At 35.7% G+C, this 27,411-nt stretch overlaps 1 protein-coding gene across 1 annotated transcript in view; it reads right to left on the bottom strand.

Annotated features, from left to right (window-relative positions):
- DPYD (dihydropyrimidine dehydrogenase) overlaps window positions 1–27,411 on the bottom strand; it is a 930,468-nt gene that overhangs the window by 222,234 nt on the left and 680,823 nt on the right. Inside the window, exons 17-18 of the mRNA XM_005888124.3 lie at window positions 25,791–25,911; window positions 24,854–24,973 (exon numbers count right to left, since the gene is read on the bottom strand). Of these exons, the coding sequence (XP_005888186.1) occupies window positions 24,854–24,973; window positions 25,791–25,911 (241 nt within the window). The remainder of the gene's footprint in view (window positions 1–24,853; window positions 24,974–25,790; window positions 25,912–27,411) is intronic.

Genomic DNA, 27,411 nt, shown 5'->3' with positions numbered 1-27,411 from the left:
GTCGTGGCCTCCCGCAGCTGTAAGTAATGAAAACAGATGAAGATGGCTGGGCTGGACGGAATCATGCAGGAACCTGGAATACCAAGGTAAGGCAACTTTTATCCTGGAATTCTGTCCATTTTATAAATTCTAGTCAAAAATGGTACCTCTCCCACAAACCTCTGATCTTTCCAGAAAGAAGTAGGTTTTCCATGGAGCTCCTCCAGAACGCTTTTTGAGTTGATCTTCTGGCATTCCCTTCATTTTATGTTGAAATAGGTGGTGGAGTAAAAAGAAGAGGGATGTAGGATTCAGAAGGGAAGGGATCTACCCTCAGTTGTGTCACAAAGCTGTAGTCTATCTGCCTTTGGACAAGTCTGTTAACCTTATTACTTCTGGGTAACAATACATACATTTACCACACAGGATCATTGTGAGTACATGAAAGTACTCTAGAAATGTTACTTGAGTTATTTGAGTATATATCATGTTATTTCCTATAAGAATGCACACTCCTTTAAAGGGGACTAGATTTAGACTCTAGGATGGATGGACAGTAGCTTGCCAATTATTTATAAGCCTAAAACCTTGAAGAACTATCTCAATCATTACTTCTTCCAGGAAACTTTTGCTTTGTCCCTCTCCCTGAATGGTTTTAAAAGACGCTTACTCCTTGGAAGAAAAGTTATGACCAACCTAGATAGCATATTGAAAAGCCAGACATTACTTTGCCAACAAAGGTCCATCCAGTCAAGGCTATGGTTTTTCCAGTGGTCATGTATCGATGTGAGAGTTGGACTGTAAAGAAAGCTGAGCGCCGAAGAATTGATGCTTTTGAACTGTGGTGTTGGAGAAGACTCTTGAGAGTCCCTTGGACTGTAAGGAGATCCAACCAGTCCATTCTGAAGGAGATCAGCCCTGGGATTTCTTTGGAAGGAATGATGCTAAAGCTGAAACTCCAGTACTTTGGCCACCTCATGCAAAGAGTTGACTCATTGGAAAAGACTCTGATGCTGGGAGGGATTGGGGGCAGGAGGAGAAGGGGACAACAAAGGATGAGATGGCTGGATGGCATCACTGACTCAATGGATGTGAGTCTGAGTGAACTCTGGGAGTTGGTGATGGACAGGGAGGCCTGGCGTGCTGCGATTCATGGGGTCGCAAAGAGTCGGACACGACTGAGCGACTGAACTGAATGGTTACTTCCCCTCTCCTCGATTTATAGATATGTGCACAGTTATTACATGGTGCTTGCTGTATTTTGCCTTCTAATCTTTCTTCTCTCATGTTCCTTTGCTAGATCCTCCTACTCTTTTTGAACACAGAAGTTGAGACAGTCTTTGGATCTCTTCTCTTTATTAGTATGCATATCTAGTCTAACTCATCAGGTCCCATGATTTTTAAATACTGCACATCCTTCATAGTTGGAATGCTGTATGTACGTCTCAAGTTCTTCCTTTCCCCTGAGCTTCATAATCAAATATCCAATCAGTGACTAATCATCACTCGCATTTCTAATAGACATTGTAAATCCAACACATCTGAAATAAACTACTGATCTTCCTCCCCACTCCCATACCATAAAATTGGTCTTCTCCAGGGTCCTCCATCACTTTAAGTGGTGCCATTGTTCATTTAGATCCTTGATCCAAACTACTTAGAGTCATCTGTAACGTCCCATCTTCTCACTTCCAAAACCCAATCCATCGCCTTGATTTACTTATAAAGCCTACCCTGAATGCAATATTCCCACTCTCCATTGTTACCTCACTAGTCTAAATGACCATCATCTTTTGCCTGGATTCCTGCATTAGCCATCAAAATGATCTCCCCATCTCCATTCTCTCTACCACAGAATAGCTATTGTGACACTGGACTTAAAAATGGAAATCAGGTCATACACCCATCCTGAAAATTAGGATAAAATCCAAAATGCACAGAAGGCCTCCCTGACCTCTGTTTATAGCTCTAATTGCGTCCTCAACCACTTTCCTCCTCATTCACTTGACTTCACACCACACATCCTCCCTGATGCTCCTGAGCATTCCACCATTTCAGGGCCTGTGTGCTGTACTTCCCTCTGCAGATGGAAATACGGCTTGTCCCCACATTTACTTCAAGTCTTTTTTTTTTTACCATTATCCTTTATAAAATTGTGATCACATATTTCCTTTGCCCCTTCTCCTGTCTTTTCTTTACAGAACTTGTAACCACATTGCATTGGGAATCTATTTACCTATTTATTTATTCCATGTCTCCCCTATTAGGATGTTAACCTTTGTGATAGCAACAGAGCTCATCTATCTTAATCAGTCTTATATTCTTAAGCAATTGAAAATAGCAAGATGATATGTATTGAATAAATATTCAATTAATAAATGTTTAATAAAACATATCATAAATAGGTTTGAATAACTGATTTCAAGTAATGGACCAGTTTAGCATTTGGATGCATTCTGATCAAGATCATGCTCAGTTGTCTCCTGACACACCAATCTCTTCTTCATAGCTTAACTGAACATTCATGAGTGATAGCTTACCTTTTCTGTTTCCCCTATAAGGCACTTTCTTCAAAATGTTTTCTTCGGTGGTACTGATCCATGTATTTAGTTTGCAATTTTGCAGTTCACTTTATGTAACTAACTCTGATTAATATGCCATATAACTATTTACTGTCATTCATCTCATGATGCAGCCTGTTCCAGGAAATGCAAAGATCAAAAAATATTAATTTCTCTTTGATTGTGGCTTAATATTTTTTCATCTTCAGAGATGTATTCCCTTCTAACTTGAACAATTTCTAATATCAATGAAAGTCTGCCTACTCAGGGACTTGAAAGCCAAAAGTTAGTGTAATAGTCTATAACAGAGCAATGTGCTTTGAGGTTCCAATTTTCAAAAGTTGCATTTACTACTTGACTGCCTCTTTACCACATTATAATTCAGGGAAGGACAACCAAAACCTCCAGAAAGTGAGTGGATAGGGAAAAAGATATACAGTTGTTGTTGATAATATAAGAGCACATGACTAAGCTGAGTTAGTTCAATGTTCCTCAATTTTCTTAACTCAATGCCTGAATATAGAAAGTGACAGACCAGTGCTCCACTTATGCTGAATTACCGGATGATATTACCAACCCCCAAGCAGACTTCCTACCATTGCTCTCCTCTAAAAGTTTGAAAACTGTGTAGACGAAAATAGGACAACCAAATCAGGCTAATTTGATGTACATAATTGGAAAGAAGACATCATTTAAGAAAAAAAAATAATTTCCTGTCATTTGGTTATGCTACAAAAAGCTAGAGAAATCTAAAATCCTGATCCTTCAGAATGGGAGAAAATAATAGCAAAAGAAACAACTGACAAACAACTAATCTCAAAAATATACAAGCAACTCCTACAGCTCAACTCTAGAAAAATAAATGACCCAATCAAAAAATGGGCCAAAGAACTAAATAGACATTTCTCCAAAGAAGACATACAGATGGCTAACAAACACATGAAAAGATGCTCAACATCACTCATTATCAGAGAAATGCAAAGCAAAACCACTATGAGGTACCATTTCACACCAGTCAGAATGGCTGCGATCCAAAAGTCTACATGCAATAAATGCTGGAGAGGGTGTGGAGAAAAGGGAACCCTCTTACACTGTTGGTGGGAATGCAAACTAGTACAGCCACTATGGAGAACAGTGTGGAGATTCCTTAAAAAACTGGAAATAGAACTGCCTTATGATCCAGCAATCCCACTGCTGGGCATACACACTGAGGAAACCAGAAGGGAAAGAGACACGTGTACCCCAATGTTCATCGCAGCACTGTTTATAATAGCCAGGATATGGAAGCAACCTAGATGCCCATCAGCAGATGAATGGATAAGAAAGCTTGGTACATATACACAATGCAGTATTACTCAGCCATTAAAAAGAATACATTTGAATCAGTTCTAATGAGATGGATGAAACTAGAACCTATTATACAGAGTGAAGTAAGCCAGAAAGAAAAACACCAATACAGTATACTAATGCATATATATGGAATTTAGAAAGATGGTAACAATAACCCTGTGTATGAGACAGCAAAAGAGACACTGATGTATAGATCAGTCTTATAGTATAGATCAGGACTCTGTGGGAGAGGGAGGGATGGGGAGATTTGGGAGAATGGCATTGAAACATGTATAATATCATGTATGAAATGAGTTGCCAGTCCAGGTTCGATGCACGATACTGGATGCTTGGGGCTGGTGCTCTGGGACGACCCAGAGGGAGGGTATGGGGAGAGAGGAGGGAGGAGGGTTCAGGATGGGGAACACAGATATACCTGTGGTGGATTCATTTCGATATTTGGCAAAACTAATACAATATTGTAAAGTTTAAAAATAAAATAAAATTAAAAAATAAAATAAAATCCTGAGTTCTGTGCTGAGAATATTTTCCTTGCACACGGAAATTTACTAGTTCCCACATCAACTTTAATTATGTGTGCATGTGTATACACAAAATACAATGCAACCACACACATACATATAGATTACACTGAATAAGACAAGGGTATTTCACATAAAATTTTTCCATAGCTCTTGTTAGACACTGAACTTGAGCTTAGGAATGGCAAGAATTTACTTTTAATATAATGTGATGTGTTAGATTTCTAAGTATCAAGGTTCTTACTCTGAGATTTTTCAAATAATTTTTTCTTTATTATTCTGAAATGTAACATACATTTGAATGAATTGCAGATTCACCACATCTACTCAGTCCTTCCTGAAAACACCACCTGGGTGACAGAAAGTAAGTATTAAAAGAAAATAAGCACAGATGTATGAAGACAGGGAGAGTAAGGAAGGTACTTCTGCAGATGAAAAATTCTGGAACTTGGAAAGTGAACTGAAAAGTAGTAACTGACTTAGCAGAAACCTATGAACATTCATAGTGTGGAAATCCCAGGAAGGCTCAGAAAAGTGGGATATAGGGCTCACAGGGGATTGAAAATGGGACTATTGTTTGAAGATTGATACGTAAAATCAATCCCTAGGACCCTAGGTCCCCTCTCCCACTCTTTGCAGTCAGGCTGGTCCCTAGAGACCAGAGATGTATTTTTATGGAGAAAGTGTACTAGAGATACATCAGATATCAAACTAGTAGAAGGCTGTGATTGAGATGATTATGAAAAGTAGGGATATGAAATGAAAGTCTGTGTATTGAACACTGAAACTATTGTTTACCCTTCTTTCTATTTATATTAGGAAGACACGTGCTTTCGCCGTAGGACACTTGAGGATTCTTCTCCTAAGAAACTACTTATTTATAGAGAAAAGACCTCAAGATACTCACAAGTGTGAGCCCCAATAAAAAGGAGAGCTTATTTTCCCATCATTTAACATTTAAATTCTATAACTGATCAAGTTCATACACAAACTCAGAGCTTCCAATCAGCTTTTAATGTCTCATGCTCAAAACTGAATCAAGAAAAAGAGCCCTGGATCCTCACACACTTCAGAAAGTCTCCTACATGAACTAGAAAAATAAAAAAACAAACCATCAAAATAATAAATACATGAATAATGAGGAGGAAATAGTAAGTATATAAGAACTGAAGGAAAAAAAATGGAAAGAAAAAAACAGAAACCATTAATATCCTTAGAAAGAGCAAGATAAAACATTGCATTCAAAAGATAAGGATGCAATAAAAAAAACTACCAGAAAACAAAGAATTTTAAGAAAATTAAGCTATAACTACCAATAAAATAATGTTAGGAAATTAGAAATTATATAAAAATATTTCCCAAAATACAGAATAATTAATCTCCCAAAAGAGAGAACAGTAAGATTCAAATGGAAGAAAAATATATTTTTTTAATTAGACAGGAGAATTACTAAAAGAAATACAGGAAAAAATGAAAACAAATTATAACAAAATAATACCAGAAAAATTTTTAGATCAAAAAGGTATAAATTTTCAGATACCAAAGCCCTGAAAGTTCAACAGAAAATTTAAAGGAAAATCTTCACTGAGAAAATCAGATCACAAAGGGTAAAGAGATCTGAAAGGAGGAATATATGTATCTTAAAAGGGGACTTCCCAGGTGGCAGATTTGTCAAAAATCTGCCTGCCAATGCAGGAAATACTAGAGACATGGATTTGATCCCTGGGTTGGTAAGATCCCCTGGAGAAGGAAATGGCAACCCACTTCAGTATCTTGCCTGGAAAATTCCATGGACAGAGGAGCCTGGTGGGCTACAGTCCATGGGGTCTCAAAAGATCAGACTGCATGTGCATGCATGCACAGTTTTGAAAGAGCAGGCATTAACTTCAATCAGATTCCTCAATAACTGGCAGAATAAATTGGAATAATGTCTTAAATGTTAAGTTAAAAATTACTTTAATGAAGGAATTTATGCTCAAATAATTAAATATGAAGATAGAATAAACATTTTCAAATATGCATGAACTTAAAATTTATGAGAATGCTTAGACTATCTCAGGAAGTTCTCAAGCTAAGTTTCAGAAAAAAAATATAAATAAATACACTAAGCATGAGGAACAGGAGGACACAGAAATAGAGAACCCAACACAAGTACTAAGTTAAGGGACATTCCTAAATGATACCAGATGCACACATAGAGCATAGTTTTCTTTTTTTTTAATATACATCAAATTCTCTTTAATTCTTCCAATAGGGTGTCAAATTCTCTACTTCACTACCATCTTTTGAATTAAATATTCTCTTTAAAATATTTTAGCAATTTGATTCTTATAAATAGCTCACTGCTGCTTTACTTTGCATGTTTCTGTAAACTGAGTCAAAAGAGCTTTTTTTATTATTTATTTTACACTTTTGCTCAAACAACTTTAAAACTGTACCTCTAGTTTAAGCCAGACCAGCAAAGAACTGCTTCTATTGAATTAGACCTGGATATCATGCTAAAAACCGACTGATGTTATTAGAAAGACAACTCATTGGTGATAGCATGTTGGCTCTTAAGCCTTTTGTTGACGATAGAGTTACTACATCCCACGGTATTCACTCAGTGAGAAGGCATGCACCTTAGTTCTGAAACAACTGCAGTATCATCTTACAAACACTTTTTACATCCACATTTTAATTTTGTTCATTTATTTTAAAAAATAAATATAAAATTCCATGCAAATACATTCAGTGTCTTCACTGTGATAATTTTTCATTTCTTTCATCTTTAGAAAGCTATTCTTTCCCATTTTCCAATACAGTAAATATCCATCTTTTTTTTCTTTTTTCAGTAATTTAATCTAGTACAGGACTTCTTTAAGTATTTAATATAAAACTTATTTTTATATATAGTATAAAGAAAGAATATACTTAGATTTTTTCCCAAAGGGCCAATTTATCCATTCATTATATGTTTAATAAAATATCTTTTTCCAATTGACTTGAGAGTCTTCTTTTATAATATGTTATGTTGTTTGGAATACAGAGTTTCAGAATTTTCTGTTATGTTCCTTGATTTGTCACTGATTGTTATGGTAGCAAACATTTAAAAATCATCATAATTTTGCAATTGGCTTATATAATCAATTGCGTATGTCCTTTTTCACCTTTCTTTCTGGTTAAAAATACTACTCAGTAACTTCTTTTTTCCTATTTGGTCTTGGTTCTGAACTTTAAAATAATGCACATTTTAGTAAAAAACTTATTGTAATTCTATAATTGCATTAAACATAAAACATTATTTGAAATATCATATTTACAATAATGAGTTTTTTACTACAAGAATATACTATATTTTGTTGTTGTTTAAGTTGTTAAGTCATAACTGCCTCTTTTGCAACCCTATGGACTGCAACCCACTAGGCTCCTCTGGCCATGGCATTTCCCAGGCAAGAATGCTGAGTGGATTGTCATTTCCTTCTCCAGGGGGATCGTCCCAACCCGGGGATTGAATCCATGTCTCCTGAATTGGCAGCTGGGTTCTCTACCACTGGCCTGCTTTTCCATGCTCTGCAGTTATATTGTTTCTTCCTTTCAATTCCATACGTTATCTGCTAAGGTTGAAAATTTTATGCTTTCGTCCCCTTACTAGTGTGAATGCTAGTGTATAGGAAAGCAATTCATGCTTGTATACCTGCTGTATGGTGTAGGCACTGCTACCCTAAAAGCATAGGCTTGTGAATCAGTCAGACTTGGCTTCAAATAACAATGACCTGAGTCTATGACACAATTCTCCTCATTTATTAAATGATTCTTTGCAAAAGCTGCTAAGCTCACTTCCTGGTACTCACTCAGGGGCCCTTTAATAAGAGGTAGCTGCTATAATATCTTGGTGCCACCATTGTCATTACAATGTCCTAAACTAAGATTTAATATTTCATTTTGCATTTCCTAGGTATAGAAGCAAAGCACCTACAGATAAGTAACAATATTTTCTAAAAATTTATATCCCTTTTTTCATGTTATGCATAATTTCCAGCAAAATATTAGGTAACCATCTGATGATAATACATAGTTAATATTCATGAAATCAAGCCACCCTTGCATTCCTGGAACATCATTCTTTGGTTAAGATGGATTATTTTAATACAGTATTGAAATTCAACTTCTTAGTAATTAATGTACATTTAGATTCATAACTGAAACTGATCAAAAATCTTTATTTGGTGCTTTTAAAAAAATCAACTTTTTAGTATGCTGAGTTTCATAATGACTTTTCCATTACAGAAATATTCTGGTACTATTTCTGTAGTATTGGCAAAGAGGAAGCACCTTATAAATGCAACCATTAATTTTATACATATAATTTTGCTTAACCATCACAAAACTGCTTCTGAAATAAGCATTATTCTTATTCCTACTATGCAGACGAGAATATTCAGGAGATAAATATTTCCCAAGGTCTCAAAATGTATTAATTCAAAAATTTGTGCTTTTGAGCACTACACTGCTTAACATGACTTTCAAAAATATTATTTTCTAATTATATTACCACACCACCATTCATTATATCAGATCGTTATTTTGAAGATACACTCATTCAGCAGTGTTTATTGAGCACCTCCTATGTGCCAGCCACCACTGTAGCAACAGAAGATCTATCATTAAGTAACACAGTAAAATATCTCTGCTCTTGGGAAGTTAACATTTTACTGAGTAGTGTGTGCATGCATGCTCAGTCACGTCTGACTCTGTGACCCAATGGACTGCTAGGCACCTTCATCCATGGAATTTTCCAGACAGGAATACAAGGGTGGGTTCAGTTCAATTCAGTCGCTCAGTCGTGTCCGACTCTTTGAGACCCCATGAACTGCAGCACACCAGGCCTCCCTGTGCATCACCAACTCCCAGAGTCCACCCAAACCCATGTCCACTGAGTCAGTGACGTCATCCAACCATCTCATCCCCTGTCGTCCCCTTCTCCTCCTGCCCTCACTCTTTCCCAGCATCAGGGTCTTTTCAAATGAGTCAGCTCTTCATATCAGGTGGTCAAAGTATTGGAGTTTCAGGTTCAGCATCAGTACTTCCAATGAATATTCAGGACTGATCTCCTTTAGAATGGACTGGTTGGACCTCCTTGCAGTTCAAAGGATTCTCAAGAGTCTTCTCCAACACCACAGTTCAAAAGTATCAATTCTGCGCTCAGCTTTCTATATAGTCCAACTCTCACATCCATATATGACCACTGGAAAAACCATAGTCTTGACTAGATGGACCTTTGTTGACAAATAATGTCTCTGCTTTTCAATATGCTGTCTAGTTTGGTCATAACTTTCCTTCCAAGGAATAAGCATCTTTTAAGTTCATGGCTGCAATCACCATCTGCAGTGATTTTGGAGCCCAGAAAAATAAAGTCAGTCACTGTTTCCCCTGTTTCCCCATCTATTTGCAATGAAGTGATGGAACTGGATGCCATGATCTTAGTTTTCTGAATGTTGAGCTTTAAGCCAACTTTTTCATTCTCCTCTTTCACTTTCATCAAGAGGCTCTTTAGTTCTTCACTTCTGCCATAAGGGTGGTGTCATCTGCATATCTGAGGTTATTGATATTTCTCCCAGCAATCTTGATTCCAGCTTGTGCTTCTTCCAGCCCAGCGTTTCTCATGATGTACTCTGAATATAAGTTAAATAAGCAAGGTGACATTATACAGCCTGGCATACTCCTTTTCCTATTTGGAACCAGTCTGCTCCATATTCAGTTCTAACTGTTGCTTCCTGACCTGCATACAGGTTTCTCAAGAGGCAGGTCAGGTGGTCTGGTATGCCCATCTCTTTTAGAATTTTCCACAGTTTATTGTGATCCACACAGTCAAAGGCTTTGGCATAGTCAATAAAGCAGAAATAGATGTTTTCCTGGAACTCTCTTGCTTTTTCCATGATCCAGCAGATGTTGGCAATTTGATCTCTGGTTCCTCTGCCTTTTCTAAAACCAGCTTGAACATTTGGAAGTTCACAGTTCACATATTGCTGAAGCCTGCCTTTGAGAATTTTGAGCATTTCTTTGTTAGTGTGTGAGATGAGTGCAATTGTGTGGTAGTTTGAGCATTCTTTGGCATTGCCTATCTTTGGGATTGGAATGAAAACTGCCTTTTCCAGTCCTATGGCCACTGCTGAGTTTTCCAAATTTGCTGGCATATTGAGTGCAGCACTTTCACAGCATCATCTTTCAGGATTTGAAATAGTTCAACTGGAATTCCATCACCTCCACTAGCTTTGTTCATAGTGATGTGCCCTAAGGCCCATTTGACTTCACATTCCAGGATGTCTGGCTCTAGGGTGGGTTGCCATTTCCTAATTCAGGTGATCTTCCCAATACAGGGATCAAAACTGTGTCTCTTGCATCTCTTTCACTGGTAGTTGTATTCTTTAATATTGGGCCACCTGAAAAGCACTCATTGAGTAGTAGCAGATCATAAACATAATATGCCAGTAAAACTTTTGTGGAATGTGTCTAAATGCCCTTGGTATTTTGATAGTGGCTACACTGAATCTGAAGATTACTGTGGGTAGTATGGCCATCTTAACAGTATTAATTCTTCTAATCCATGAGCATGGTATATCCTTCCATTTTTGTGTTGTCTTCAGTTTCATTTGTGTCTTATAGTTTTCTGAGTACAGATCTTTTACCTACTTAGATTTATTCCTAGGCATTTTATAGTATATGTCCTTTTTAAATTTCACTATTTCATAATAATTACCCTTAAGTTTTTCAAAGACTTGTTTAACCTTTATAAAATTATCAAAATGAAGCAAAAAAAAGAAAAACACCCCAAATCTCCAATTTAGGATAAGAAGTTTGAATACTGGAATTTTCACCAACAGCTTTATTTATCATAAATTATTCTTTGTTAAAATAATCTGGAATTTAGATCTAATTTATTTCCTTTTAAAATTTTGCTGATATTTGTGGCTTAATTTTCAGGATTAAGTTTTGACATAGGTATTTAATTTTAAAACTCAATTTACAATAGCTATTTAGGCCTACATATTTGGTTAATATTTTAAGAGCTTAACATTTATGCAACACCCTTCTAATTCTTAGATTCATAATTTAATTTAATGGTTCTCATACTTTAGTGTGCATCAGAATCACCTGGAGGGCTTGTTAAAACAGACTGCTGGGTGCTACACTTCAGAATTTCTGATTTAGTAAGTCTTGGGGTTTACCCTGAAAAGTCTGTGCTTCTAATAAGTTCCCAGGTGATGCTTGCTGCTGGTCCAGAAACCATAATTTGAAAGCCACTTTTGTAATTGATCACTCAGTTATTTAGTACATATGTCTTCAATAATATTTTTAAAGAATGATATATTTTCTGAGCCCTTGAATATATGAGAATCTTTGCATATTAATATCAACTTGGATATTTGATTACCCTTTCTTCTAATATGTGCCACTCCATTTTCTTCTGCTATTTCGCGTTGCTGAGACCATATCCAGCGTTAGCCTAATTCTATCCATCTACTCTTATAATTCAAAATATTTTGTAGAATGTGCTAGGTAAGTCCTTTTACAGATTTTTCTGGTAATCAGTGAATTCTTTTATAGTTAAATTATTTTTCAATTTAGGAAAGGCTATTAACAGTTTAAATATATATGCCTTTCATTATGAAATAACAAATGGAAAGTGCCTATTAAAGAAACTAAAATATAGAAAGTAAGATTATAATAGTGATTGGTGTCTTTTCTCTAATTTCCTACTGCCCCACACCCATCTTGCTACCTCAGCAAGAATTCTGTTTTCAGTTGTCTGTATGTCCATCACCTTCTCTTTCATGATTTTGACTTCTTTTTCTAGTCTGTCTACATGTGGGAGAGATTCCTAAGGTTACCCTTCACAACATTGATTCGAATTTCCATGGTATCTATTTTTCTCTGTCATAAAAGCAGTGTGTATTTTGTTTGTGCTATTATTTTTTTAATTTTATTTTATTTTTAAACTTTACAATATTGTTTTAGTTTTGCCAGATATCGAAATGAATCCGCCACAGGTATACCTGTGTTCCCCATCCTGAACCCTCCTCCCTCCCCATACCCTCCCTCTGGGTCGTCCCAGTGCACCAGCCCCAAGCATCCAGTATCCTGCATCGAACCTGGACTGGCGACTCGTTTCATACATGATATTATACATGTTTCAATGCCATTCTCCCAAATCTCCCCACCCTCTCCCTCTCCCACAGAGTCCACAATACTGATCTATACATCAGTGTCTCTTTTGCTATTATATTTTTGCTTTTTTACTATTTTTCCATTTCTTAATTATTTTCCTATCCATTCTGCATCTTCTCATCTCAATCCAACATAAATAAATTGCCCCTGTTTTTTCTGTCTGCTTGTTTGGGCAAATCCCCTCTTCAGGACTACAGGTACATGCATCACTGATGTTCATATTTCAAAGGTAAATTGGTAGGCTCTAGCAGACCATGGGAGTCTGTGAGACTAAAGTAGGAAAGTTTTATCTTTTCTTCCTTGCCTTGATCTCTGACACTCTTTACAGATGGAATATATGTAAAACTACATAATTCCCAGTGAACAGATACTAGGAGTCTTGGAGTTTCTAATTCTACTTGAAGATCTTAGCTTATGAGGATTAGAGCTCTTAAGCATTAGGCATTGCCTCCAGCTACTCCTTGCCACCCCTCACAGAGAGAGAGAGAGATGAAGTTTTCATTCATTCTAGAATCCATCTTATGGCACTGACACAACAGCAATTCTGCTTGCCTTAAAGTAGGTATAAAAGTTCTAAGTACTTCTTGGCTCTGTTTTTATCTATTCCTGGTTTAGAAAAATCTCAGAAAAATTATCAAAAATATTCTCATAAAAACAGCTCTTTTGATACATTCAATCATATGCATATCCTCAGAAATACCTGGTCAGGAGTCCTATAGGAGTGACAAAGAAGAGCCACTAAAGATGTATCCCATCCCCAGATTTAATACTTTTATGTAAAGTTCAACAAACAGAAAATTAGCAAAAATTGTTTGACATGTGTGACATCTGGCTAAGTTAACTCAATGTTATGTTGCTCCTTTGAATTTTTGTCAGTCTTTATTTTTTCATTCCTGTTTCAGTGAGAATTTTGGAGAATCTATCTGTAGGTCTACTCATTTAAAATATAAATTATTACTAGAAACATCAATGACTAAACTGAACCATCAAAGATATATTGGTTCACTTCATTTTCCTTAAAACAAATATCTCAAATTTTTATATGAATTATGATAACTTGTGATGGTGACAGTTCCCACATTAAAATCCCCTCCCAACCCTGCCAAATGAGGACTGAAGATCACAGGTGCTGAATCTCCCAAGATTCTTGTTGAGAAAAGTAAGTATTCCTGACCTCACCTCAGATCTACTGAATGAGATGGAAATGACAGTTAACAAAGCCCTTAGGTGACAACATCACATAAAACCTGTTGGTGATCCCTGTTATAAACCTATACAAAAATGGTAAAACTAAACAAAATTCTTTTGGAAATGATTTAGAATAATGGACAAGGAATACACATGCAAGTACACACACAAACACACACACTATTTCTACAAAAAAGTTATCATACCCCCATCAAGTATAAACTTGCTGTTAAAACGAAGATTTAGGAAGCTAGAAAAGCTAAGGCAAAAAGACAGTTCAACTACACAAACTACTATTGTTAGCCCAATTCATTTCTACTATGTTTTATTTTACACTATTTAAGACAGAAATTTATAATTCCATTTTAACATTGGACTAAACACTAAAGTAAGAGAAAAAATGTTTGGAACTAGTGAATAAAAACCCAGCACAGAAATAATTTGATCCATTAAACCTTTGGCATCTGCCTTGAAAAGTACATATGTTTCTTTGTGTTATTTCTCAGTATATTAATATGAGAAATGCATGAAGCACAGAGGTTAATAGGAATACTGAGAGGTTTACTAGACCACTTACAGTATAATTGTGACCTGTCATTACTGTGGATTTTTTTAAAAACAGTGATTAATCTTAGTGGTATATTTATAGGTTAGTTTCAGCCTAATTTTTTTTTTATTGTTAAAGAAATACAAAAGTGGTTCTCTGTGTATTTTCGGCCTACAATATGTTAAGAACATTACAAAAGCATAGTAATGTAAATTAATACAGGATGAACTGGAATAGGAAATCCGCTATAACACAGAACAATTTATGGTTAAATTCATAATATCAAGAGTAGGACAACATAAATCCCAGTATACCTAGGTATCAGCTGTGTGACATTACAGAATTTACTTGGCCTTTCTGTGCCTCAGTTTCCTTTTCAGTAAAACAGGTCACTACCTGTGACCACTTGAGCAGGCTGTAGTGATTAAATGGTATCACATATGAAAAGCTTTTAGTATCTGGTGCATAGTAAAATGGCCTATTGTCTATTAGAATTTCTTAGGTACCAAAAGCTCACCAGCAAGTCAAGATGGATGGCAGAGATTAAGAGGCAGTCTAATTCCAAAACTTTCTGCATTAAACACAGCTGAAAATTAGGACTCAAAAGGCGTTTCTTAAAAAAAAAAAAAAAAAAGTGTTTCTTGCAGGTCAAAAGCGAAATGTGTTAGTCACTCAGTTGTGTCCTACTCTTTGTGACCCTGTGGACTGTAGACTGCCAGGCTCCTCTGTTCACGGAATTTCCCAGGCAAGAATATTGGAGTGGATTGCCATTTCTTTCTCCAGGGGATCTTCCTGACCCAGGGATCAAACTCGCATCTCCTACATTGCAGGCAGATTCTTTTGCAGGTCTAAAAGCTGCCTCTAACTTTCCTATGTTTGGGTGGAGATGACAAAGAAACAGCAAATGCCCCTGCTTTTACGAAGTTTATAATCCAATTAGGTCAATCATTAAAGAGCTTTGCTAAATGAACAAAATGTTCAAGACACATTCCTTGGGACTCTTGATTTATGTCTATATACTTCTTTAAAATTAATGAACAGGGATTAAAATTTCTTACATCATATCATGCCCAATGTATACTAAGAATGTCTCACCTTATTATTTTATGTTTATCTTCTTTTGTTTTAAACCAGGGAAAGTGAGAAATTATGTAGCTTACTTTTTCCCTTTCAGAAAGGGCTTAGCATTGATTTTTTGGCCCAATTTCTTCCCCACCTCATAATTTTCAAAATGTCCTTTTCTCTCTCTCCATTTAATGAAAAACAAACATCTCTGAATTACTTAATAGTGCTTTTTGCAAGCTCAGTTGAAATTATGGAGGAGATGGTACTGCTCCTGTAGAAAAAGATGGATCTGTCCAAAATGAAGGTGAGACAGTTGTAGGAATACATGGTCATTTGTAACTGACTGAAGATTACAAAGAAGGAATTAGGAAGGACACCCAAAGTTTGTTCTTAGCATCATAGCTGAATGAAGCCCTCATACAGTTTATCTAAGTCAGTAACAAATAAGGTTATTTGTAGCTATATTGATGACAGTTTCATTTCAAGCAAATGCTGCGTGATTATACTTTAAGAAAATGCCTGAATGCTTCCTGTCTTTTTTGGTGTTGTCTGTTCAATTCAAGATTTTTTCCTAATTCACCTATTAGACTCAATTTTCCAATATGGAGATGAAGTGATACAGATAATAAGGGACACGGGTTTCACAAAGTTCACAGGCTTTCAAATCCAGATAGAATAAATTTTAGATTACTAAGTGACATTTGTACCTTATTAGAATTTAATAAGTATACCATATTTATACCATTCAGATGTATTGTGGCAGATTTTGGATGAAAACATTGATAAAAATGCCTAGTAGTTCATCTTTGGAGACAGATCTTACTTTGAATCTGACATGTCCTGGCTAAGTAAACTTTGGCAAGTCACTTAACTATCTGAAGTTTGAGCTTCTAAGACTGTAAAATGGGCCTAGTAACAGCCACCTCATAGGGTTACTTAAATAAGAATGCACTTAGAAGTGTTTAATACAGTGTTGGGCACATAAAGATCATATTATTAAAAAGCCTTGATACTCCACACAGCTGTTACTAATTTTTTGAATAGCCAGGGCTGAGGAGCGGAGAAGGCGATGGCACCCCACTCCAGTACTCTTGCCTAGAAAATCCCATGGACGGAAGAGCCTGGTAGGCTGAAGTCCATGGGGTCACGAAGAGTCAGACACAACTGAGCAACTTCACTTTCACTTTTCACTTTCATGCATTGGAGAAGTAAATGGCAACCCACTCCAGTGTTCTTGCCTGGAGAATCCCAGGGACGGGGGAGCCTGGTGGGCTGCCGTCTATGGGGTCACACAGAGTCGGACACGACTGACGCGACTTAGCAGCAGCAGCAGCAGCAGGGCTGAGGAATGCAGAAATACTGATCAAAATGCTAGTTCAAACTGCTGGACTTTTGGTAAAAGCACAGCAAAGGAAATTAAGCCACCAGACCAGATTCCTTTGCCTCCTCCATTTCAGCCTTAACTCTTCCCATACCATCACTCCTGTGTCATCCTGGCAGTCTGCACCTTTAATGCATCAGATACTGCCTAGGCCTCATCAAGGAGTTCACCATGCCCTATACTTAAGGACCTCTGGGAACTTATCAGGTATTCACATGATACACAATTGTCTAGGTTGCACACCAGGACACTCCTTCACCCATGAAGATTGCAGGTAGCTTCCAAGGTTGATAAGCATTATGGCAAACAGGCTATAAACATGACTGGGAGACTCAGCGCACAGTGTAATCCTGAGAACAGCAGAGATACTGTGCACTGGAACAGACTATCTCCACAGCATTGGTGCCCCCTCCCTTTCACTGATACGAGGATACCATTGTATGGGGACGGCAGGAAAGAACTAAGTGAAGAGAGAACAGGAGGCTACCAATACTGTTGTCTTCTATATTTTAAGAGTCTGAGAAAATAACTAGGTTCATTGATATTTAAGAGCCTGTCCTGGGAGAAAACTGTTATTATTCAGTATGTTAGTATCTATACAAAGTCTAAAAGGAAAACATAGTATTTCACAGTCGTGAGCTTAATTTTACCCTTGTCTGCCTCTGACACCTGTTTCCTCTTGAAAGGATTACTAATATCCATAAATGGTCTTTAGTGGCACTCAGAATGGATTCTCTTTGCATAAACAGTGGTTTGCATTCAACATTTAATCTGGAATGGGGTGATATTTTTCCTATAGTGAAACCTCAAATACTGTGTTCTACAAGTTTTCTAGGAATTATTTCTGACCCTATTAACTACAATTTGTTTCAGATACTTAACTGTGGGTAGAGATTCTGCATTTATTTATAGGATACCATGAGTCTCTAATTTTATCATGGATTAAAGACTTTTAGGTTATTTTAGAAATAAGTTATTCAAACCAAATGCTCAGTGACACTAACTGTATGTCATCTACTGTTCAATGCATATTCTCTAGCTCAGGATTCATGTATCAGAAATTCAAGAGGAAGCCTCCAGTAATCTGTACTCTAATATGTCCTCCAGGTGCTGGCACACATTGAAGTTGGAGAAGCACTGATCTCCTGGAGTCTTACCTCACCAACAAGACTCCATAAGTAAAAATTAGCTACAGTTTAGAAGCTAAATAGAAATATTTCCTTTATCGCCATACATGACTGCTGGTACGTAAAAGAATCACACATACAAATCTTAAGTCCAACAATTAAGAGTTAATCTATATATTTTCTACTATGTGATCAGGTATTTGCTTCTAGAGGCTTTCAAGATCTTTTACTGAGAACCATTTTGATAGGTCTCTAGATGAAAGGAATAAATGCATTAGCTGTATAGTCAGAGTTTACTGGAGAGTTCAGACCAATGCTTATGGATTTCAGCCAACGCGTGGATAAAGATGGCGAAGACTCTCATTCGAGTCATGCCCTCCTTTCCTAATTTCCCTTTTCACTGTTTGGTCTTCCACTTCTCCTTAGGGAGCCGGGTGATTGATAGCCTAATCCAATGACTGTATTACAGCTGCCTCAACTAGGACTCTTTTCCTTATCATTAGCAGTTAGCCTATGGTTAAATTCACAGCTCACTGCTTGGTACAGCCCCTGAGATTTAAGGGCCTGGCCTTTAGAAAATATTTAACATAAAACTGAAATCTTGACATACTGAGAACTCAGTTCTCTGCAAGGCTTCTTTAATTAATCCAATGTACTGTTCCATTGTTCTGTATGAGACTGTGACATGGTGAACTGTTTCTGAAGCTTACAGAGATGTGTAGCTCTAAATTAAATAGTCGCTGACGTGTACCTACACCGATTTTTTAGTACAGTAGATATGCATGAATCTGTGAATATTTAAATTCAAGCTCAAACAGTGACACAATACTCTCTAGTTTTACTTTCATAATAGAACATTTTTATTAATTTCAAGCTTGAAATCATTATGAAAACACACACAGAGGAAAGAAATTTAATAATTCATTACCACCACTGCAAAGGTAAGTTTTCTTAATATGCTTGTCAGGGTCCTTTAGTTTACAAAGTCTATCAAATATTTTCTTAGGATCTGGTAACAGATATTATTTTCCTAATTTTGAACAAAGAAAACAAATATAATATCCAGATACCCAAGAATTTGTTGGCTCTTAAACAGTATTCATTTTTATCATTTCTCTGCAGTTATTTTAAAATACCTAAGGAAATAACGTAGACCTTGATCTATGCTTTCAACCTCTGCCCTAGCTCCAGTCCGTCCATGAGCTGTAAGCATCTATGAATATGGCAGCTGAGTCCCAGATGAAAAATTATGCATCTCATAAACTGCTATTCTGCTGAAATGTCAAGCCAAGCCAAGGCTGTACCTCAAACTCAGCACTTGGCATTTTCCTTCTGTCTGCTTTGTTGCCATGAAGCAAACATGAGCAGTGCGGATTTGTGTAGGGCAGGTAGCAGGCGAGCTCACTGTCAAAAATCTATTATTAGGGCTCTGATCTCCTGCATAGACCAACGACGGCCAAACAGTGAGAAACTCTGGCTTCAGAAAAAGCAATATAATGCAAAAGGAGATTCTTTGTCAACCTGTACATGAATATATTCAAATAAGCATGATTTAAATGAGAAGAGTTCTAATGGTGAGCTTCTCTCGACTAAGCTGATAATTTATAAAGAAAATTATAATTCAGCATCTTTATTTGATATGCCTACTTTTGACTATCCTGTAAATATACTACATATATTTTTATAACAAATGCTTTAAGAATTTGATCAAACGTGATAGTCTAAGAATGTTTTTAAATATGTGAATAACAGACTAGACTATTTTGCATTATGTTGGTACATACTAAAAAAAGAAAAGAAATAAATGAGTATAAAGTGACAGGTTCTTTTAATTATTCTTTTTGGTATGATTTATCACTACGTTTTTATTCATTTAAATATTATTTTTATCAGGCTATTTAGACATTTCAGTATTAACAGCTAAGTTCTTATTGATAAAGATGGTTACAATAGACAGCTGAGATTTTATGACATAGTAGGCGTGTTTTTCTGAAAGGATTTTATGCATCAGTAATCATGTGATTGACACAAAATAATCCAGCCCATTAAAAACTACTTCTTATAAAAAAATACCAGTACTGTATTTTAAGATATAATCCTAACGTATAGTGTAAGAACGTCAAGAAATCTTACCAAAATTTTCAGTTGCTTGCACGTATAAAAATAGTTATTCAAAAGAAAATGAAACTGAAACTTTGGAGTTTCCAATCTAGTGTAAGTTTTGTTGTCTTCCCCATTTTACACATAAATTAGTGTAATTTAGTTACTAATAAATACAAGAAAATAAGTTTACGTTTATGACTGGAGCAGGTTACACTGGACTGTATTTATGTAGTGCCTGGTAGTAGTACATACTGCTAGGCTATTGCACAGTCCCAACAACCTTTCAGTAACTATTCTAAAGACAAACATAAAATATGCAGTGTGGAGCCAATGTTTAAGATTCTTTTTTAAGCTACTACATCGATCCCAGCAAGTTTGCTGAACTGTACACTTTGTACTCGTTTCTAGCACTACATTGGCACAGAGTTATAAGTTGATGGAACATTTCTAACCTGCACCTTCTTTTATTGGTAATTCCTATGCCATGTTGGTTTTACAACACACACACACACGTTTAGGCTTGTAAATATAAGCCTTCAATGTCCAATAGCCCACACTGCAAGATTTCAAATCACATATCATTTATTTGTAGAATGTGAGAGTATTTATGGAGTACACCATTATCATTTGCTAAGAAATACAAAATTATTTAACCTCTGTAGTAATCCTTCATGTGACTAGAAAAATCTAGGTTCCTAGAAAGAAATCAAATCTTGAAAGCCATCTTTGATGAATTATTCAGAAATCAGTATAAAGATTGAAAGTATTAGTAGTGAATAATAATAGTGTTCTATTGTTTTAACTGAGTAACTTGATACAGATTCAATAATTTCAAACATCTAAAATTTGAAATTAAGAACAAGAATTTCCCTTTTTTGACAAATAAAGTTAGCAAGCAAATAAAAGTACAGGTTTATTTTTCAGCCTGTAGAAAGTAAATTTTATCGAGCCTTCTGCAGATAACTTTCAGAACTTTTCCCTATATGTGGGTATGTATGTGCATGTGATTACATGTGAAAGAAAGGAAACATGTACTGGGCAACAGAATAACAATAAACCTAAGGAGTATGCCCATTCCCCACTGATAAAAAGAACCTTTTAAAACACAATAAGGATCAATAACAAGACTCCTTTAAATGAGTTTACCCCATTCCTTGATTACTGTTTCTCCTGATGCAGTTATAAATGAATAAAGGTTATCCTCCTGAAGTCAGTTGCAAGAAAGACATAACTTTAGTTATGCCATATAGGACTCATTTTTAACCATCTCTAAAAGTGTGGTCTTATCCACAGAGATGATTTCATGTGAAAACATCATACCACAGACGTGTAATACCATTTATATAGGTGATAGTAATCACTGAGTTAGGAGTGGGCTTAAGTATCTTTATTATTTGGGGATAAGATCAAGAAAAAGGTCAAAGTTTGAAACTAAATAAAAAAAAATAAACAAACTAAAAGTAAGAAAAATAATGAATAATTAACTTGAGGACAGAGCTAATAAATAATAATCCTGAAGAGATTAGTGTTTCTTCTGACCAAACAGGAGCAAAGATTTTTCTCCCCTCCCTTCGAAAAAAGGAAAATCCAGTAATTTACTCAACTCTGTAGTGATACAAGTGTTTCACACGGATTCTAGAATGAAGAAAATTGGGTGGTAACAACAGGGTATGAGGTCTCTACTGTTCAAAGAAAGGTAGAGAATATTGATCCTTTAGAGTCAGTGATTTGGACAGAAGTACTTGTATGGTGGAAAACTTAATTAGTCATCCTAGTTTCATGAAAATATTCCTTATGAATACTGAACAAGATTTCTTTTGATACTATTCTCATTATGAAATCACCATTAATAGACTCATACTGTTATCATGAATCTTACCAGGTATTTCTTCTACAAGTAAAATATAGGTTTATACATCATTCTTACTATGAATTGGTTCATATGTCTGACCATCCTCCCTACTCCAATTACCTACAGATGACTTGGCAAATGCATTTTCTAAAATAACAAAGCTGAGGACGACACCTTGGGATGAAGTCCTTATTCTCCCTCTTGATATAAATTTTAAACTTCAACAGGTAGAAGTTACCTCACTTAATGACTTCTATAGGCAAAATGACATTTCTATTTAACAAAAAAACCTCCCTCTAAAACAGCAGCTTTCCAAAATTTTTGAATTAACCACAGTAAAAAAATTCATTTTATATCATGACCTGGTACTGAAATATACCTATGTATGCATTACATGGATAACTAAAAAAGATGTTTAACCACTGCTTATCCCACCCATGAGCAAAGCATTTGGACATTTTTCCTATCCAATTTCATTAAAAAACAAATGATTACAGTTCATTAAGCTTGATTCCATAATACACTCATAAGCTGGGAACCAAAGTTTGAGAAACATTGCTTTAGAATACTCTAGAATCCAGACTAATCATATTTAAAACAATGAAACTGACATTCCTTAGCTGAGGTTCTATTTCTGAAGCTAGCCCCCTATCAGCTAACGTGTCTTAAAGGAAGGACATTACTGAAATGTGAATATTGTGCTATAGCATGTACACTACTACAAGCTCCTCAGCATTTCCCTGCTGAAACAAAACCAAAACCCCCATTTCAAATAACAGGAATCTTATTCTGAGGAAAAACAAAAACACAAAACAAAAACTGATCAAGAGCTGGAAGGTATAGAAAGAGAAAAATATCCTTTCCCGGCAATAAAAAGTATGTTTTGTATTTCAGGTGGCTATCCAAAACTGAACTCTTTTCAGCTTTCCCTTAAAAAAAAAAAACCAACAACAACGACCAAAAAACCCCTATGATTCCAGCAATTTTTCTAAAAGTAGATATTCCAGTGTTCTGAGACAAGACTTGAGTAAGTATTAGCACTGGAAATGAGCTGTGGGAATTTTTTTTTTAATTTTGTAAAAATACCTGGCATATTTTGTGTGGTTTTCTATACCGAAACAGAGTATAATTGATAAAACTAGGAATGGTATTTAGCCATTTTGATATTTTCATCATTCCTAAACTTTGAAGCCATTATTATTCAACATATTTTGCTAGGCTAGGTTTCACTACAACTCATTCTGAAGGTACTTTGTTATAGAACTGACTTCTATCCTAAAATATATTATCATTGCTAGTTTAAACTGGTTTTCAGATTATATTACCTTTGAATTAAAGCAAACATTGCCTTAAAGGAGAAAAAACTATTAATTCCGTCAATATGGAGAGAGTCTATTTTCAAAACAAATTGTTTAATGTTAAAGGACTGAATATAGACCCTATTAGAAATGAGGTACAAAACCTTAAAAATATTAGGGACACTTTGTTATTTAAAATTGAAGTTCCACACAGGCTTGGCTGAGTTTATAGCTGAAGTGAATATTTATACATGAGTTTATAAATCTTAGAAAGAGAGTTTTATGGAAATGTTAACAGGCTGTGAGGTATAGCTGAACTTGTTTGCAGGTACCACTATAATTCCTAGTGTATGTATGCTTAAAAGACTGCAACACAAAAGACTTTTTCTAATGCTGTAATTCCATCATTTTGTTAGACTGAGTTATACTATGGGAGAATATTCAGAAACTGCAGCTCAAATGAGAAAACGTGAATGGTGTTACTTATATAAAATACTACCGCAATAGTTCTTTTATTAATTTTTAATGTTCAGTACCCTCTGTGACCTCCTTTATTCTCTTGCTGTCAACATGGCAGGCTGGAAAAATTGAAACGGGCTGACAGAAAACACAGGGCACGTTACAGCCCAACTCTGGAATCTCACAACTCTCTGAGACACAAGCTAACTCGATCCACCTTACTCTGCATTACAATAATATTTAAGGCCCTGTTTGATAGCTCCTGATAAAAGGGAGTTCTGTCTGGACCCTGAACAGGTGCTCCTCGTCAGCCTTCCTCTTTCTGACATTGTGGGAATGGCATTCAATTAAAAGCAGAATATACTCTTAAAAAAAAAAAAAAAAAAAAATGGCTTATAGCCACACTTCACGCTCTCAAAACATAATACCTCAGCATGGAGAGAGCTTTATTTGTGTCTATGCAGCCTCTTCCAAAAGCACATTTTGGTCTGATTCAGCAAAGCTTTTCTTGAACAGTGGGACACTGCTATGTTATGTATATTTACCACTGTCTCTATCACCAAGGAGACTAATCCCCATACCAGTACAGTCAAGAACCTCACAGCACCGTCTTTGCATGACCAAGTTCATGTTGTCACAGCAACAGACTGCACAGAGCAAAGACACTGAACGGGACTTTGGGATTAAAACTTCTCTTTCTGTTTCAAATGCAAGTGTTTTATGATGAGAAAATGTGCGCGAAGGTATGAGGTCTGCAATATCTTGAAATGGAATGTTTTAATGGTTTATTTCACAGTTGTGAAAGTAAGATTTTTGAAGAATGAAGATTTCAAACTTCTAGGAAGAGTGGAAACTAACCCAGACTATGGAAAAAGGTATTAAAATCACTGTGTTTATATTCTTCTTATAAGGCCTTTATATTAGTTTTTACTAATTAGTAATGAGATAACTGTGACAATGAGAAATCCTGAGTAATGCACAGACCACAAGAGAATAGAATTTGTGTGAAGCCCTATCTTGGTATTCTCTCTTCTTGTGCCATCACTCACTTGATGGATCTGTTCCATTTGTCATAACTATTAGGAATTTTGACAAGCAGTGAGTTATAAAAATTTGGAATCAAAAAAGACACAGCATTCTTGCTGGTAACATGGTCTCTTGAGTTTTCACCAATCCTCAAGGAAGCAGAAATGCAAGAAGAGGGTAACACCTACCAGACACTCCGCCGTATGTAGTCCGCTTCTCACGGCCCACTGCTGGCCAGGGTGTGCCATCAGCTTTTAATCCCATGAGACCTGAGACAGTGTTGGTAGCTGTAACACCATCTGCCCCACCTATGAAAAAACACAGCATTCATCTGCAGCTCTTAAAGGAACAATTGTTAAAACCCATTCAAACCCACACAATCCAGGAAAATGCACACACTACTTTCTCTTGACAGCTTTTCCTCTCCTCAAATGTATCCACTAATTTCATTCCCATAATTATGCTTAAAATGCTAGACATAAGAATTTTTAATTATCACCACTTTATTTTTCCAATTATTATACAGAGTTGTGTTTTGTACTCAGTGTTATTTTCCAGGTAATTTACAATATCTTTACAAATCAGGATGCAAATTCCATTGGATAGCATGCAAGCATATATGATTTGTAAAACCATGCACTGATTGTACAATTGATGTATTCAAGATATTTATTGAGCATATGTTTAAGGCAGTGTACTAGTGTCCATCAAATACAAAGGGAGATCATAAGAAATTTCACCTGTGGAAGCAGCTATCTTATAAAAAATTTCATTAAAAGTTCAAATGCTGTTGCTGGACTGTTACATTATGAGGTCATTTATTTTGCAGTGGTCTGCTGTGACTGTGGCTTTGTTTTCTAATTCTTTGTGTGTAAAGCAGGTACTTATTAGGAAAAATGATAGATATACTTGTATTCCTGGCCCAAAGTTGGAAGTCCACCCACTAGGTTGAGTATAGGTATGGATCTATTACATTTGTGAGATCAAGTGCTCAATTTAATAACTTTCTTAAAGTTTAAACAGAGATGTACACATAAAGTGATAGATGAGATACATTTTATTATGCCTACGAAATTTAGGCCCAGAATACATAAGGAGGCAAACTGATGTGAGTTGGGTTCTTACCTTCCTTTGCAGCTCTGGCTATGCTTACAATATCAGTGACATTTGGGGTCAACTTGGCAAAAAAAGGAATCCGAACAGCTTGCCTAACCCAGCGACAGATGTTCCGCACCAGCTCTGGATCCTGTTCAAATAGGTCAGTTAAATATAGAAAATAATTAAAGAATTGTGATCAAAATGTGTACTGGAACAACAGCAAAGCTGGAGATGTGCAAGACAAATCCAACCTGACAATGAGCTACATGATAAATTTCTCAAATTCTTCCTCAGTATTACACCTAGGCTCATTAGGGAACGAAGGTTAACACACTTCAAGTGAACTGCAAATTCATCACATAAAGGTTAAATTCCTCAAGGGAGCCTTTGGAAAATAAAATTACAAAGAACCAAATGGAAAGTGTTTCCCACTCACAGTTAAATAATATTAGAAATAAAGCATAGACTTCTGGGGAGGTAAGTTTGAGAAACATCACAGAATTTCTAACGACCTCATTGGTTTAAGCCTATAAAAATATTTGAAGAGCTGACTCCCAGGTGAATGATATGAAATCTGAAGCTTATTGTTTTCATTATTAAAAGACTTAGTTTTGTTGAAGTATATTCAAAAGAAAATATGTGACTTCCTAGTCGATCTAATTATGATATATAGTATATGCTAATATGGGATAATTCAGCCTTAGGTTATACACGAGCTGATCAGTAACTTTAGCTTACTTCTGTAAATGTTACTAAGATCTTTGCAGTACTTTTCAACATTCATCTACTTGAAAGAATTGATCAAAATGACAAAAATGAAACAAAATATCAAACGCTCATTTTTAAAAGCAAGGCATAGACATTTTCCTGAGCCTGTTTCTTGTGATTTTTCAGGCTTCTTGTTTCTCATGGGACAAGTATCATTTAGAGGGCAATCACCTTCCTTTCCATTGAAAATAACTTAGCAGTAGTAATATTCTTTGATTTCAACACATACAATAGTCCTTTTTTTCATTACTTTTAGTGCAAAATTTATTCTGACAGGTAATGATAATGTGCTTTGATAAATTACATTAAAATATGCAATAGCAATTCATTATTGAACTTGGTAATATTTTCCTAGGAAGTTAAAATGCTTTATTTTTTTTTTTAATTAAAGATCCACCCAGAAAAATACAGACATATATTTACTCCATGGAACATGAGGCAAGTATTTCATTTGTAATTAATATTTTTATATGTAAGAAAGTTGCTCTTTGCATTTTAACCTTTCAAATTCTTTTAAGACTAGATTTCTAATGTTTTAACCTTTAGAAAAGAACCTTTTCACTTAGGTTTAATGTATCTTGATCAGTCATCTTGTATTACTCTAAAAGTTACGTATGTGCTAAGACATTGCAATGAGGTAATTTCTGTAGATTGTTATTGTCTCTATTCAACAAACTAATAATTTTAACAAGAAATCTTTGACTTGGCTTGTTCTCTTTTCAGAACAGTAATTTCTTCATTAAACATAAATATTAAAAAAGCACTATATAGAATGCTCTACAGGGCATACTGTGCATTATGAATAGTAAAATCTAGAGACTTAACCATACAAATTCTAACTCATGAAAATGGAGATCTGCCCCTGCCCATGCAATGTTCA

The sequence above is a fragment of the Bos mutus genome, chromosome 3 (assembly GCF_027580195.1).
Source record: "Bos mutus isolate GX-2022 chromosome 3, NWIPB_WYAK_1.1, whole genome shotgun sequence".
NCBI classification, from domain to species: Eukaryota; Metazoa; Chordata; class Mammalia; order Artiodactyla; family Bovidae; genus Bos; species Bos mutus.
This window is presented reverse-complemented; position numbering and strand designations above follow the sequence as displayed.